General features: G+C 35.4%; 1 protein-coding gene across 5 annotated transcripts; it reads left to right on the top strand.

Moving 5' to 3' along the window:
• The first annotated feature begins 7,501 nt into the window (after nt 1-7,501).
• Nucleotides 7,502-15,851, top strand: LOC131603444 (probable acyl-activating enzyme 16, chloroplastic). Of its 5 annotated transcripts, XM_058875755.1 has the most exons (18): nt 7,504-7,719; nt 7,771-7,883; nt 7,981-8,095; nt 8,831-8,918; nt 9,184-9,401; nt 10,462-10,580; nt 10,800-10,949; nt 11,254-11,321; nt 11,813-11,918; nt 12,380-12,538; nt 12,756-12,809; nt 12,894-12,974; nt 13,251-13,388; nt 13,663-13,822; nt 14,903-14,982; nt 15,095-15,240; nt 15,474-15,531; nt 15,620-15,851. In XM_058875755.1, the coding sequence occupies exons 1-18, from the start codon at nt 7,584-7,586 to the stop codon at nt 15,710-15,712; spliced, it is 2,082 nt and encodes a 693-aa protein (XP_058731738.1). In that variant the 5' UTR covers nt 7,504-7,583; the 3' UTR covers nt 15,713-15,851. The 5 variants fall into 5 exon arrangements, with proteins under 5 accessions (XP_058731739.1, XP_058731738.1, XP_058731737.1 ...); XM_058875754.1 differs by having other exon boundaries at nt 7,504-7,883; XM_058875758.1 differs by lacking the exon at nt 7,771-7,883 and having other exon boundaries at nt 7,623-7,719; nt 8,826-8,918.
• Nucleotides 15,852-17,553: the final 1,702 nt, after the last annotated feature.

The raw sequence follows: 17,553 nt of genomic DNA, 5'->3' as shown, positions 1-17,553 counted from the left end.
CGGTTTTCTGGTCGTGGCAGGAGACCTTTTTTTCTGTAGTGCAACCAGCACTCCCTTTGTCATGATATCTGCAATCTAATTCTCAGTTCTGCAGTGTTCCAAATTCATCTTCCCTTTAGCTACCTGCTCTCGAAGATAATGGAACCTCATTTCGATGTGCTTACTTCGACCATGTGCTATCGGGTTCTTCGCCAGATTAATAGCTGACATGCTGTCGATCTTCATGGTAATTGCTCCATGATCTTTACCTATTATCTCTTCGACCAAGTTCACCATCCACGTTGCTTGACATGCACAAAGAGAAGCATCTATGTACTCTGCTTCGCATGATGATAGTGCCACTACTGGTTCCTTTCTCGAACTCCAAGCAATTGGTGCACCACCTAGCATAAACACATAACCAGCTGTGGATTTTCGATCCTCAGCATCACTACACCAACTCGAGTCGGTGTAACCCACTAGTTTGCATTCTTTTCCCTCATAAGCTGCAGGAAATAGAATGCCATAGTCGAGAGTTCCTTTCAGATACCTCAGTATCCTCTTCGCCGCTGCTAGGTGTGATACCTTTGGCTTCTGCATGAATCTACTTATCATACATACACTGTATGCTAAGTCAGGCCTTGTGTGACAAAGGTATCTCAATGACCCAATAAGTCTTCTGTATTGGGTTGGGTCGACATCCTCTTCATCTGGGTTCTTCGACAGTTGCAATCTTGTTTCAGCAGGTGTCGAAGTCGAATTGCATTCTTCCATCTCAAATCTCTTGAGAATTTCACTTGCATATCTTCTTTGATGCATCATCAAGCCTCTACTACCCTTATAGAATTAGATACCAAGGAAGTATGAAATTTCGCCCAAATCTGACATTTCAAATTCCTTGTTAAGATCACCTTTGAAGCCTTCGATCTCTTTCTTGCAGTTACCTGTTATTAACAAGTCATCGACATAGAGACATAGTATAAGCAATTCACTCTTGCTTCTTCTTACATATACCCCATGTTCAGTTGTGCACTTCACAAAGGATTTCTCCCTTAGAAAACTGTCGATCTTCTTATTTCAAGCTCTTGGAGCTTGCTTCAGTCCATACAGGGCTTTATGCAGTCTGTACACTTTTCTCTCTTCGCCATGTTTCACAAACCCAACTGGTTGTGCAACATAGACTTCTTCGTCTAATGGTCCATTCAGGAATGCATATTTAACGTCCATCTGACACATGTGCCAATTATTCATGTTCGCCAGACCAACAACCAACCTGATCGTTTCGATCCTGGCAACAGGTACAAAGACCTCATCGAAGTCAATTCCTTCCTTCTGAAGAAATCCTTTCGCCACAAGCCTTGCCTTGTGTCGAGTCACTTCACCTTTGGGATTACACTTCACCTTGTATACCCACTTCACATCAATTGCCTTCTTGCCATGAGGCAATTCGACAAGTGACCAAGTATTGTTGTCTTCGATGGACTTCAATTCTTCATTCATAGCTTTCACCCACTTCGAATCCTTCAATGCCTCAGTTGCATTAACAGGTTCGACATCTGCATAGAAAGCATAATGTACCAGCTCACCTTCATCATTGACTACATCATTTGATGTAATCACACATTCTTGCAACCTTGCAGGCATGTGTCTTGTTCTCTGAGGTCTGCCTGAGCCTGCATCACCTCTAACTTCTTCTTGTAGAACTTCTTCTCTTTCGACTTCAGTAGCTGGTTCGTCATAAAAAATTCTTACTGAATCTTTCTTGACATTTTCAGTCCAATCCCATTCTTTAAGCTCATCTATGATCACGTCCCTGCTGATCACTACTTGCTTGTTCACTGGGTCGAACAACTTGTATCCTTCAGTCGAATGATATCCTATAAGAATCATTTGACTCGACTTGTCATCAAGTTTTCTTCTTAACTGATCTGGCACATGTCTATGTGCTATAGATCCAAATACCTTCAGATGACTCAAGCTAGGCTTCACACCAGACCAACATTCTTCTGGAGTAATTCCTTCTAGCTTCTTTGTCGGACATCTGTTTAGAATGTATGTTGTAGTCGACACTGCTTCTCCCCAAAATTCTTTAGGTAAATGCCTGCCTTTTAACATACTTCTTATCATATTCATGATGGTTCAATTCTTCCTTTCTGCAGTTCCATTCTACTGTGGAGTGTAGGGTGGCACCACCTCATGCACAATCCCTTCTTTCTCACATAACATGTCGAAGTCTTTCGACACATATTCTCCACCACCATCAGTTCTCAAAACCTTGAGCTTTCGACCACTTTGCCTTTCGACCATAGATTTGAACTTGACAAATATCTCGATCACTTCACTTTTCTTCTTGATCAGGTAAGTCCATAGTTTTCGATTGAAATCATCTATAAATGTAACAAAGTACTTGTTACCTCCATTCGAATCCACCTGGATAGGACCACATACATCAGAGTATATGACATCAAGGATTGCCTTTAACTTGCTTCCTGCATCCTTGCTGAAGCTATTCTTGTGCTGCTTCGCCTGCACACATTCCTCACATACCTCGTTTGGAATATCGATTTCTGGCAGTCCTGAAACCATATTCTTTCTTTTCAACTCTCTGATGTCATTGAAGTTGAGATGGCCTAGTCGATAGTGCCATATCCATTCATCTCTGCTAGCTGCAGTTGCAAGACACTCGTGCTCCATCACATTGAGTTTGATCTTGAATGTTCTATTTTGTGACATAGGAGCCTTCAAGATTAACCTCCCACTTGCATCGACAACTCTCATCATCTTATCTTCGATCGAAACCTTGTAGTTCTTTTCGACCAACTGCCCAATGCTGAGTAAGTTGCTCTTCATGCCTGGTATGTACAACACATTGGAAATTACTGACCTCTTTCCATCTTTCCTCGTAATCATTACATCACCAATACCTTCAGCTGCTAGAGTATTGTCATTTGCAAATTTCACCATATTTTTCATCGAGGGTCTTATGTTGACAAACCAATCTTTTCTTCCATACATGTGTGATGAGCATCCTGAATCCAAGTACCATTGGTCCTTGAATTTATCTTCATCTTTTGTTGTGACCATCAACAACATCTCTTCTTCTTCTTGTTTTGCAAGCTTTGCATCACTTTCTTGACTTTTATTCTTTTCTGGACAAACTGTCGAATAGTGACCATACTTCTGACAGTTGAAACATTGAATGTGACTCTTGTCAGGCTTTCGACCACCACCTCTTCCTCTACCTGCAGCACCACCTCTTTGGTTGCCTTGGTAAGAGGGCTTTCTTTGATTCGACCAATTTCCTTCTTGCTGATTTCGACCAGTCGAATTGTTGTAGCCACCTCTACCTTTATTTCCAGTCCAGCTTCCTTTGCCTTTCTTTTCGTTTGCTGACTGAGCTTGTAGAGCCACATCGCTCTTCGACTTGCCCGCAGCTCTTTCAGCCATTCTTTGTTCATGAGATTCAAGCGTCCCTTGAAGCTTTTCTTTTGTCAATTTCGACAAGTCCTTCGACTCTTCTATGGCTACCACGATGTAGTCGAACTTAGGGGCCAAAGACCTCAATATCTTCGAAACAACAGCTTTTGTTGTTAACACTTCTCCACATATCTTGATTTGATTCACTAGTTTCGTAACCCTAGTGAAGAAATCAGTTATGCTTTCGCTATCTTCCATCTGAAGCAATTCATATGTTCTCTTGTGAGTTTGTAACCTCACTTCTTTCACCTTTTCTGCACCTCCAAAAGATTTTTCAAGAATCTCCCAAGCTTTTTTTGAAGATTCTATATCACTAACCTTTTCAAAATTGTCTGGACTCAGACATTGATGGATTATAAAGAGAGCTTTATAATCTTTCTTCTCCAATTCTTTATGTGCGGCCTTTTCTTCCTCCTTCGCACCTTCTGCAAGCGGTTCTATCCCTTCTTTTACAAGATCCCAAATATCTTGACAACAGAATACAACCTTCATCTGCTTGCACCAATTCTCATAGTTATCTCCTTTCAGAATTGGTAGTGTTGCTGGAAAATGCCCATTCGGATGATTCATTGCCATTGCCATTCTTCTTGCCTTGAATCGATTAACCGGAGCTCTAAATACCAGATGTTGGAATTAGACTCTCAAACCTTTGAGTAATTCCTTATCGTTAAAGATTACAATGAAGAAAAATAGGATTAGGGTTTGCGGAAATATTAAAAGAGAAGGAGAAAGTATTTTCTGCAGAGTTTCTCTCTGCCCACAAACTGTGGAAATTCTGTTATTCACTTGCAACTGCAACTTCTGTGAATACAAGATAATGACTTGATTACAAACTAATGAGGGTTACTCCCTATTTATAGATTTAGGTTAGCTTTCTCCCTAAGCCAAAGCCCAAAACTATAAAAGCCCAAAATACCTATTTTGGAGCTAAATCAAATCTAATCTATTTTAAATCTAAATCAAATCTATCTAGATTTAAAACAAACTTATGTGTAGCAAACTGTTACACACTTCGACACACCTTGTGTTCGAGTAACAGCTTCGACACAAGGAATTACAAATTAACAAAGTCAACTGTGGTCAAAGTACAGTCAAAATTCCTGATTTTTTGCCAACATCCTCATTTTGAAGTATCATTCATCATTCGATCAAGGATTGATCATGATTCATCAAGGAAAGTTCGGAAATCAACAAAATCTAAAGTTTCTAAATTAGGGTTTTTGACCTAAAGTCAACTGAACTTTGACCAGCCATAACTTCCACACGGAACATCAGAAATTTTCCATACAAAGCTCATTTTGAAGGAAATTGAATTCTCTACAACTTTGTCTCTCACGTGACAAGTCTAAAAATGCTTAATTTGAGAGATATAGGCCAAGACATTACAGGTCCTTCTAGAAGATCGCAAAAAATCTGTTTTTTGTCAGGAGCAATATCATCAAGATAAAATCTCCAAAAGCAAAATATGTTCCAAAGTGGCTTGTAGAGGACATATTGGGCTTTCCAAAAAGTCCTAGAACATCTTCATATGACAAATATTGAATGAGTTATGGCTTGCGCAAGTTGGACAATTTTTGAGAAATGCACATGAAGCAAAATGAAGAATTTTGAGTTTTTAAATCAATGGGCCTAAGATATGGATTCCAAACACATCCATGGGCTTCATATTCACTCCTAAACTAATTATTTTGTTTTTATAGTATTTATTTTATTTATTTAAATTTTAATTCATTTAAATGCAAATAAATCACATAAAAATGAAATAATAAGTTTTCAATCAAAGATGCAATTACCAATCAAATCCAATCATCCAAAGATCATAATATTGGCCAAATTTCGTGATTAACAAGATTGGAAAGATAGGGATATGATATTGAGGCAAAAATAGAAAGAATATATGATTTTTTTCCAATCAAATTTCATTCTCCTCAATCACATGATTTAACTCCAATATCTCTGACCTAATTTCACCCTATATATATGTACAAACATTGCAGCCTCAAGGGGACGAAATACCCAGAGTTCCATAAACCTTAACCAAACTTTAAAAAATTCAAGAAGAGGGTGAAGCTTGGATCACGAATTGCAGCCACTTTCAAGACCATCTACTCGTCCCATTCAACGTCTCAGGTAATAATTGGTGAGTAGGATTCGTTAAATGAACCCCATGATGCCCATAATTCGTATTTCATGTTACTCATATTCATTCATGCTCTTGAAATTCATAGCTCATGTTTTATCGCGTTTTAATCAAAACTAACCATGTGCATAAGTTCCCTATACTATTTAGAATAGGTTAGGATCATTAGTGATGAGATTTGGTACATAAACAAGCAACCACCATGGTTAGGGCTAAAACGTGTAGGGCGCTCGAAATCATTGCTACAATGCTCCAATGGAAAAAATAACTACATATTCGTGTTCAGGGGATGTTTTTACATGGATCTGGGTTATTCTTGTTCTTGTTAAAGTTGACTTTTGCAGGTTTTCTATTTCGAAGGATTTTCCGCAACAAAATTCGCAGCAAAATGCAAAGCAGAATTCACAGGAAACATGGATGAGGAAGACGAAGGCCAGCGTGGCAAATGGGACCACGCATGTGGCTTTCTGTGTGGCCGGTCAGCGCACTAACTCTCTCTCTCTCTCTCCATTCTCCAATACGCATGTGGATAGATCCTTTCGCCCGAAAGACTTAAAGAACAAAAAAGACGATCTTAGGGTAGGTAGTTCTTAATTGCTTGCTCCATTCAAATCAAAAAATCAAATCTTTTTCCCACTCCTTTTCAAAATCAAATTCAAAAAGACTACGCTTATTTACAAGCTAAAGTTCTTATTCAAATTTCTATTCACACACTACTTTTCAAACAATTCAAACAAACAAGTGAGCTAAGCAAATAAGAGCCCATGGATAACCATGGATGCAAAGGGTGCTTTACACCTTCGCTTTGTATAACCTACCCCCCGAACTCAAAATCTTTCAAAGGTCTTTCCTGTTCTTTTTGCCTTTCCAATTGGATAAAATAAAAGTCGGTGACGACTCTTGTTTACCGCGACATTTCTTTAAAGTCAGTTCACCGTATTACAGAAACATTTGAAGAATTAATTTATGTTTGGATACTGTTAAGAAGTGTGGTTGGACCTAACTCAACCCTACAAAACGGCTTGTAGGGTGAGGATTGCCCCACACTTATAAGAACATGTTCAGGCCATATATTGTCCGATGTGAGACTCTTAACACACCCCCTCACACCCAGGATTAGACAACTGGAGCGTGGAAATAAATGGTGGGTGGCACGATAGCGGAAACCATAGAAGGTGGCCCACCGGATCTTTAAACGAGGCTCTTGATACCATGTTAAGAAGTGTGGTTGGACCTAACTCAACCCTACAAAACCGGCTTGTAGGGTGAGGATTGTCCCCCACTTATAAGGACATGTTCAGGCCATATATTGTCAGATGTGGGACTCTTAACAGATACAATGATATATAAGTGATTGTTATTCATGAATGTTGTTTGAATAATTTTAGTAAAATTGATTTTGAATTGTATAATTATCAAAATGATAATAGATTCGAATACAAATCAAGAAGAAAAAAAAGTAATTAATGAAAATTAAAGAGGGTAAAGAAGAAAAATTTAAAAGAGTTGTAATACATAATATATAATAAATGCAAAATTGATTTTAGTGAATTTAAAAGTTAAAAATTGTAACTTCTACATAGTCCGGCTCATTTGTTAAAAATTGGAGGAGGAGAATTGATTTTGAAAAAATATTAAAAAAAAAATTAAGTTTCATTTGAAATACAATAAATGCTTTTGAGGCTTGTAGAAGTCAATCATAAATGCATGAATTCGAATGAATCATATCCCAATTTCTCCTACATAGTCCGGCTCATAAAAAGAAACCGTTACAACTTATAGAGATTACTATATTGAATGTGGTGTGATGCGGCAGGTCCATTATGTCACCATCACCAAACAATTCGGTGCTTAATTACATTACGGTAACTTCGAGAACTCCTTATCATCTTCCACCACATTTACAACTAGTATACTCTTTCTTCTTACTATTATAATATTCCATTTTCTTCTATTCAATCTTTCTCTCTTCTACGCATTTCTTCAAATGGCTTCTATTCATTTCACCACTATCACGCTTCCTCGCATAACTAACAATGCTTTTCCTCGTCGTTTTCGCGTCTTTTCCCAATTCAATGCAGAGACATTGCAGATAAGAAGAAAGTGTTCCCCGTTTCTAGAAGGTTCGTTACTTTCTGACAGTAATAATAATAATAATAGTAATAATGGTTCAGATGAGTGGAAAGCAGTTCCTGATATTTGGAAATCTTCTGCTGATAAATATGGTGATAAAGTAGCTTTGGTTGATCCTTATCATGATCCTCCTTCAACTATCACTTATAAACAGGTTTTTTTTTTCTCACGAGAAAAAAATAAGTTGATATGTGTTTTGATTATTTATGAATATTGTTCTTGGTTATGCTTTGTTTTGGTGTCAATTTCAGTTGGAGCAAGCAATTTTGGACTTTGCGGAAGGATTGAGAGTTATTGGAGTAAGACCAGATGAAAAGGTTTCACTTTTTGCGGATAATTCGTATCGATGGCTTGTAGCAGATCAAGGTGTGTCAATCTTTCTTTTTTTGTTGTTGTCAACTTTCAATGCGTTGACTTTAGGAATTTCCATGCACAAACGGTTAAAAAAAATAACAATTTTGAATATGAACTTTCATAAACACAATAGTAAAATTTGAAGTCAATCTAGGTTGGTTTAGTTGGTAAGGATCTGAGTTCGAATCCCGCCGGTGTGAAGATTTCTTTGGTGGGAAATATGCATGTACCTCTGTGAGCGTTATTTGTGAGAAATATGCATCAGTGCTCTTTGAGCCTTTTACCTAATTACAGCAAGTCTCAACATTTTGCGATAAATTTGAAAATTATATCCAAATTTTATGTATAAGTGAGATACAGCAGCAACAAGGGAAAATAAATTTCTAGCCAAACGCATTAGACAGAAATGGTTGAACCTTCTGCTCCCACTCGTTGTGACTTGAGTTTGGGTTTATATGTAAATTCCATTAAAAAATGTGGTTCTCCCGGATCTTGCATGGGTTTATTGTTATAAAAAAAGGAGTTTCTAACTTTAATATATGGCAAGTTTAGTGGAAGATTGCAATGTCGAATGCTCATAGGCTGTGAAAGTGCTTTATTTGTGTATTTAATCCTTAGAAGTGATATTATTGTATCAAATGATTTTTTTTGAGACATACATATATAGTATATCCTTACCACCTTATTATTTGTATGCTATAGAAGCTGTACCTTTTTAATTAAATACATGCTATATTTTTAGTCTAGGCATGATGGCATGTGGAGCAATCAATGTGGTAAGAGGCTCAAGGTCATCAGTTGAAGAGCTATTGCAAATATACAACCACTCTGAAAGGTTTTGAAATAAATGCTTCAATTCAAACAGCTACTTATTTTGTGTATGCATAATCTGAAGATTGAATGGTACTTATAGTTACAAGAATAGTATTCTACAATTGCAACAGAGGTTTGGTTTTTTTGGATGCAGCAGGAATATTTGTACATCCATTATGACTAAGACTGTTTTAATTGCTAATAATTCGCTACAAATTGTTCATAATATGTTAAACATTTTGTTTTGACATTCTTTGTAAATGCTCAATTTTGATTGGTGATTTCAGTGTTGCACTGGCTGTGGATGGCCCCGAAATGTTTGACCGAATTGCAAAAACATTCTATTCAAAGACTAGCATGAGATTTATTATTTTGCTTTGGGGAGAAAAATCTGGCTTGAGCCTTATTTCTGAAGAAAACAAAGATGTTCAACTCTATAGTTTCATGGAAGTCATAGATTTGGGGCGAGAGAGTCGCAGGACATGGTCTGATTCTCATGAAGCTAGTAAGTCGATTTTTCTCTCTGTAAACGGTTTCATGTATGCTTTATGAGCTGTGTTCCATTGGTACGTTTTGAAATTCAACAATTTATGGTCCTCCACCCTTTTGAGAATTCAATAATATATGGTCCCCTCTTTGCTAGTTATAAAATTTATTTTTATCTTGAAAGTTGACACAGTAGACAGTGATAAGAAACAGTGTTTTATATTGCCAACAACGGGCTGTTAAAATTCCCCTATGCAACTGTCCTGTAGCCGCTATTTTGTATTAAATAGTGTATAGCTGAACAAAGCAGTTTGTCCAATTTTTTTTGCTACCTTACGTCTTCTATTTAAAAACATTGATTAGAAATGGAACTGATAAATAACTTCTTCATACACAGCAACATACATAAGTAAATAGATAAATAAAATACCAAACCAGCGATTTTTTTAATTAGGACCAGAGTTGTCTGCTGTCAAAAGTATACTCACACAGCCGGCTTTTCCATAGTCGTTGGATCAAGATCACGCAGTTCAAATTTCAAACTCAGTGTTTTTTATTAAAAATAAATTAAAATTGCATTAAAATCGAGACAGTCCGATCTTGATTCAACGACCACAGACCTTTATTTCTTATTGACCATATATGAATTTTCTAACATATTTGACAAAAGCTAACAGCTGAAAAATGCATATGATACCCATATCCCATATCAAGTTAGCAACTCCTAGAAGTTTAGTTTCATTAGTTTCAAAGTATTTTAAAACTCAGATACTATACTCGATGGTGGTTTTTAATATGCTGCAGATTGTTCAAAACTTCAAATGATAGTCCTATTGAAAATTACTTTTAGCCAATGCTTTGAGCTTTATATAGGGAACAATCAAATTTCTAAAAGGACGGGGAATGAGGAAGTTATCTGTATTTGTTTCATAAATCTTTTACCAATCTGTTTCCTTGAGATTAATGTTTTTTATCGTTTTATATTGTGTCTCCGTTTCTTTGAGAGAATATTTCCCTTAATCATAAAGAAGCAGCAATCAAACGATTTGCTACTTTTCTAATTTCTGCATTGATTGCAGGTCAACAATATGTCTATGAAGCAATCAGCTCAGATGACATTGCTACTCTTGTATACACAAGTGGAACAACTGGAAACCCAAAAGGTGTTATGCTAACCCATGAGAACCTTCTACATCAGGTTTCATTACAAAACTTCTATACAATTTTCTCGTGACAGTTACTTCCATAACTAGAAAGACTCTGACTATCCTTTATTTTGTTTCTCGGCTTCTTTTGACCTCATACTGTGTGGCCTGTTTCTTAATTTAGTTTGTGAAGCTTTATGAGTTTCAGTTGAGAATGATTCTTGTCTATATCTTACCATTTATACCACATCACTTTGTTGTTGAATTTCTAGATAAATAATTTATGGGAAATTGTACCTGCTGAAGCTGGGGATAGATTTCTAAGCATGCTTCCACCTTGGCATGCATATGAAAGAGCTTGTGAGTATTTTATTTTCACATGCGGTGTTGAGCAAGTATACACAACCGTGAGAAACCTGAAGGTATTGTTGCTTTTATCACATGTTTGAAATGTTGTATAAATGTGGATTCTTAGTTCTTACACATTTATAACATGACACTGTGACTTCAATATTAGGTGTTGAAAAAAGAAAAAAAACTAAAGGGTTGATTTTTCTTGAAATAAAAAGATCAATAACACATGGATTACTGTTTCAGTTCAACAACTTCACAAATATTATGATGTGATAGCAAAGGCAATGAGTTGATGCATGTTCTAAATATTTTATTTTGTTTTTCAAATGCACAAGTATTAATATATTCTTCTTCTTACTCTATACTTTGCAGGATGATTTGAAACGTTACCAACCACATTACTTGATTTCTGTTCCTTTAGTTTTTGAAACATTATACAGGTATGTCCTCTAAAAAGAATTATATGAATCCTCATTGATTTGATGATAATGTAGCAAACAAGAAAGAATTATATTGAAATATATGGCGTAATCTTTTGTCAAAATTTCGACCATTTTTCAATGTGATGCATGAAGTAGGTTCTTACACAAATGTTTTTGGGGCAAGTGAATTACTAATATTCATGGAGAATAAAGTTAGAAATTCCTGCAATTTATGCTGCAAATAGGCGTTCCTGTGTTCCTGATAAGGTCCTGGACTCAACTAGTAATAAAAAGGGGCCTTAGAAAGCTCTAATGTTGACTAGTAATAGGAAGGGGCCTTATAAAGCTCTAATGTTTAGTTTATTATGAAGAAATCTATGTCCGTATTTTGATGACAACAATGCTGGATTCTCCATTACAAATATTTCAACTTTTTTCATTAGAAAAATTGCGTATCTCGGGTTCAGGATCATCACTTTGGTTCATTTTCTTGATTGTTTTCTTTCTAGTGGGATCCAAAAGCAGATATCGACTAGCTCCCTTGTCAGAAAGCTTGTAGCATTAACATTCATAAAAGTCAGCTTAACATACATGGAATATAGACGTATTTATGAGGTTTGTCGTCAGCTCTTTCTGTCCAATTTTTGAAGTGTCTAGTATGATTCTTAAACTCCCCCACCCTCTATTTTCAGATTTAAAGCTCTTAATGAATCATTATCCCTCGTACTTTGATTTATCTCTCCATACTCACTCACTCAAGACTTTTGACAAATTTGCTGAATATTTTGCTAAGTACTTTGTTGGAAATCCTTCCAAATCAATATTTAATAGTAGTTGCGGATCATTTATAGTTTAATTGATTTCATTGCTTCATATACATTTTATACAACCTAAATCATGAGTTGAGTTATAACTCTTTACTTTGGAGGCTAAGCCATGCTAGGTAATTGTAAATTTGAAATACTAGTTGTTCTTATTTTATTTCTAAATTTATATCTGTACCAAAGATATCGTAATTACTAAATCTCCCCAAAGATATTTCTTTAAAGCTTTCACTAAAATTCAATTTTTTTTAGGGTAAATGTCTAACGAGGAATACGAAACAGCCTTCCACTATCCATTCAATGTTGGACTGGTTATGGGCCAGCATTATTGCCTCAATATTATTTCCAATTCATCTTCTGGCAAAGAAACTCGTGTACAGTAAAATCCATTCAGCTATTGGAATATCAAAGGTCTTTTATTCTTCCTTTTTATTAGCTTATTCTACAATCTATATATTTTATTTTGTTTGTCTCTCACTCTGGAAACTCTTGGAATCATTCTGTGGTCCCTTCTTTGGATTGACATTTGTTATTAATCTAAATTATAACCTTTTCACCTCATTGTGTCATCATCATTCATGATTTTGGAATTTGAGACTGACAAGAGAATTTCTGTGGCAATCTACAGGCTGGAATAAGTGGGGGCGGTAGTTTAACTTTGCAAGTTGATAAGTTTTTTGAGGTATGATACTCAACACAGGTTTAGCTTGATAAAAAATTTTGGGAATCCATTTCACATTGGTGCTTTTTTTTTTATAATTTACAGGCAATTGGAGTGAAAGTGCAAAATGGATATGGATTAACAGAAACTTCACCAGTTATTGCTGCTCGACGACCTAGATGTAATGTAAGCAATGTATCTTATGCGTTGAAATTTCTCTACCACTGTGTACCAATGTGTGTAAGCGTACATTTACATAAAAATTGTTTATTATTAAGTCTTCATTTGCAATAGCCAAATTGTTTATTAAGCCTTTGTAGAGCATGACATCAGTAATTACACAATTTGCAAAGAGTTGAATATGCAAAGAGTGTGTGCTTTTATCCAAGAATGTCTGTAAGTTGAGTTTTGCAAAGAATGGGTGCTTTCATCTAAGAATGTTCCAGATGCAATCTTTTGAAGGTTATTGGATCTGTTGGGCATCCAGTTCAGCATACAGAATTCAAAGTAGTAGATTCTGAAACTGATGAAGTTCTTCCACCAGGTTCAAAGGGCATTTTGAAAGTCAGGGGTCCACCTGTGATGAAAGGATACTTCAAGGTAATATGCTTTGCCAATAAACAAACCTTTTTTTCATTTGTGGGTGTTTGTGTGAGATAGTGAGAGCATGTTTTGTGGGCACATAAAGCAGATAAGAGATATTTAATTGATTTACTTTTTGTCAATGTTGTTCATGAAACATCAAACACTTTCCATGATATTCCAATAACCTATGTCAAAAGTATAGGAGTCTATAAGACTTCACATTCACTTCATGTCATTTTATTGGTGTTTGCTGAAGTTGTGATAGTTATGTACTCTATTCTTGAATTAGAATCAATTAGCTACAAGCCAGGCCTTAGATAGGGATGGCTGGCTGAATACTGGTGATCTAGGATGGATTGTTCCCCACCATTCTACTGGGCGGAGTCGCAACTCTAGTGGTGTGGTTGTTGTGGATGGCCGTGCTAAAGACACTATTGTGCTTTCAACAGGTATAACAAGTTTCATTATATGGTAATATGCTTAGCTTTAAATCTCAAAAGTTATATTTCTATACTGTGTATATGTGCCTTTTTCTATAATTTTATTAATTTTAAATCATTTGTGATATAAAATAGGGAAAATCATCCTCACCTCTGCTGAGGTCTATTAAAATGGCACTGACACCTCCTTTAGTTTTAAAATACGGACTAACCTTCCCTAAATTCTCATTAAATAAACAAACATCTCAATTCCCTATTAACACCGTAGGAAAATATCATCTATACCTACAGTTTTTTTGGCTGTCAATAAAACTATCTGTTGATATATGTTAATTTTCTTATAGTGTGTTAATGAAGAAGGGAGATGTTTATCTATTTGATGAGAAATTAGGGAATTTTATTGTATATTTTAAAACTAAAAGGGGTGTTTGTGTCATTTTAATAGACCTTAGGGGAGGTGAGTGTAATTTCCCCTATAAAATAAAGGACATTGCCAATAGAATAGAACCAAACCTAGATTCTGACTACAAATTGAAAGCTCCATATAGTCTATATTTTTATTACTTGAAATAAAGTCTTCATTATTTATAGTACACTAATAAGCTGTTTTGTTCTGGTTTTTCCATACATCATCTACCTTCCCTAGCATACAGAGGTTAAAGCCTTGCACACTTGTGCGCGTGAAGTTTGTATAAACCTGTGTGCATGTCGTGCGTGTGCGTGTGTTTGTCTATAAATACATTTGCATGTGCTATACAAAGTATACTTCAATGAATACGCGGGTTCTGCTTCATTTCAACAGGTTTAACAAACAACAGTGAACAGTGAACACTTTTATATATAAAAGCCTTAATCTTAAACATAAATATAAAAGAAAAAATGTGCTTGTACTTGTTCATTAATTAAGATCTAAAATGTTGCTTGTTTGTATAACTGTCACACAAATCCAGAAAAACAAACTCAATATTTTTCTTGGGATATATCAACTGATTACATTGGCTTTATTGCACCCTTAGAAGTCTCTATGATCACCAGTTTGCTGTACCCATTAGGTAAGTAAATACTAACCATTTGGTTTAATAAGAGAAGGTGAAAATGTTGAACCGGCAGAACTTGAAGAAGCTGCCATGAGGAGTAGCATAATTCAACAAATTGTTGTTATTGGTCAGGTGAATTCTTGATTTCTTTCAACTTTTGATAGCTCAAATTCTACCATTAACCGTCTGTTAGTTAGTATGAAATGTGATGAATTTACTCGTTGGTAATAACTTTAATATGTAGGATAAGCGACGTCTTGGAGCTATCATCGTTCCCAACAGTGAAGAAGTTTTAAAGGTTGCAAGGGAGTTGTCATTAATAGATTCCACCAGTTCTGATGTTAGTGAGGAAAAAGTGATGAACATAATATACAAAGAATTAAAGACCTGGTAAGCCTTATATCATTTCTGTTTCTTGTAATAAATGTCAGAAAATTTTCATGTCTTCGCAAATTTTTCTCTGCTACTGCTATGTTTTTTCGGTAACCATGTTATTGGTACGAAGTATCCATCGGTTTTACCGATGAGTATTACTGCTATGTTTACTAATAGATTTCTTTTTTATACTCTGATTTTGATTTATTTGTTTTTCCCTAATTCTTTTTGTCTTATTCAACACGCAGGATGTCAGATTCTCCATTTCAAATTGGACCAATCCTTCTTGTAAACGAACCATTCACGGTTAGGTTTTGCAATTTAAAGTTATATCTATTATGTTTTCTATAATCATAAAATTTACACGTTTGGTAAACCTTTTGTTCGCTGACAGATTGATAATGGTCTAATGACACCCACCATGAAAATTCGAAGGGATAGAGTTGTGGCTAAATACAAGGAGCAAATAGAAAATTTATACAAGTGAACACCCTAATTTATACAAGTATCCAAATAATTTGATTCCTGAATAAAATTGTATAATTTTTACGAGTGCATGTAACTTTTGTTCTTAAACTGTCATTTTTATCATCAGTTTGTAATAATATTTGAGATTAATTCTATAACTAGGTTGTATGGGTGAAACTTATTCATTAGTATTAGATATAAGTTTATAACATTTATAAATTAAAATATAGTTTATAGGCTTTATTTGTACAATATGGTCTACTATGTGTGAGTGACATTAAGACCACCATAACCACCTGTTGAGAGCACGGCTACATAAAGCCATAACAGCTCTTGTCAACTCCTTCTTTAGTGTCCTCTTTACAATGAAGTATTTTTTGATGCAAAGCACCCACCAATAAGCATCATCATCACCCTTAAAACTTATACTGTCATCGTCAACATCAGATTAGCAGGCAATAGATTGAGAAGGAAAACACCAAATGATAGGACTATGAAGGGAGTACTATTTTTGAGTAATAGACCAATAGTGAACTCCAAATGAAAAAGAAACTTGATTCAATATTTTTCTGCATATTCACCAAATGATTCATATGTTGGAGACTTTTTTTCTGGTAGAAGTTGTAGATTCTGTTTGTTTGCTTTAAAGTTTAAACAAATTTTAAAAAAAATATTAATGTTAAAGTAATTTTAATACTACTAAAAAAAAAGGGTTTATTACATATATAGGATAAACATACACATTTAATGAGGAATACTATGAAGTGTTGCATTGTTGGAATAGTAAATTTTTTGGATGAACAGAATTGGATGAGTAATTCACTGCAAAAAGTGTTGCATTGTTGGAATAGTAAATTTTTTGTATAATTGATTGTGACTGATTAATGTCTTGTGAAAAAAGTTTTAGTGTTGGACTTGCTTGGGATAAATATGTATACAAATATATATAGTTGTCATATTAGTTGCTAATTGAGATTTGATATGTGGATTAAGTGTTAATGTTGACTAAAATTATCTATCTTCAATGAAATGGTTTGAATTTGAAGTGCAAAGTCCAGGATCTAACTCCAACCTGTGAAGTGAAAATTTCAGAGAGAAGAGATGACTACAGATGCATTAGTGTTGGAGCATGGTGAGATAGGAGAGAGATTGATGAAGCACCAAAGCAAAGGGCACGATGAGCTCTGCAAAACAGGACTTGGCTGGTTATGCTACTCCACTTGATGCCATGTCTGCTCCCAAAGAGACTCTTGTTTATGTCACAGCTATCTAATCAGGGACTTCTTCTTAAAGCCAGCACAGAAATATTATATGGTGATGCATGAGCTTTACACTTTGTTGCAAAGATTAATTGAGCTTTCAAGCTCATGCATGATGGTTTGGTACTGCTAGACAAAATTGAATTAGTCACTAAAACTTGAGACGGAAAAATTGGAATTCTTTTCTAATCCTTTGTTACTGAATTTAGTGACAGAATTAGCTAAAACAAACTTCTTTTTTCTGAGTTTCTGTCGCTCATTCAATTGAACAACTGATGACTATAGTAAGCAATCAATTTAGGCCCTAAATGTGTGAGACTGCGTCACAATAGTCATTGGATGTGTGGAAATTACATAAACATCCATGAGTGGGTTTTTTATTAGTAATTTTATGGATCAAACTGACCAACAAAAGACACTTGAGAGGACCAAAGTAATTAACGAAAGGTGCACGTGAAGACCAAACTAGCTAACAGATGACACGTCAGGTATATTTTTGTAATTTTGATACACGGGTTCATATGACAGTGACTCTCACGTCTAATGACCAGTATTAAGACTGGATTGTCTATCTTCTGGTGATGTAACGATCTCATTTCTT

Source organism: Vicia villosa, linkage group LG5 (assembly GCF_029867415.1).
Source record: "Vicia villosa cultivar HV-30 ecotype Madison, WI linkage group LG5, Vvil1.0, whole genome shotgun sequence".
Lineage (NCBI taxonomy): Eukaryota > Viridiplantae > Streptophyta > Magnoliopsida > Fabales > Fabaceae > Vicia > Vicia villosa.
Note: the sequence above shows the minus strand (reverse complement) of the source record. Positions and strands in the feature narration are given on the sequence as shown.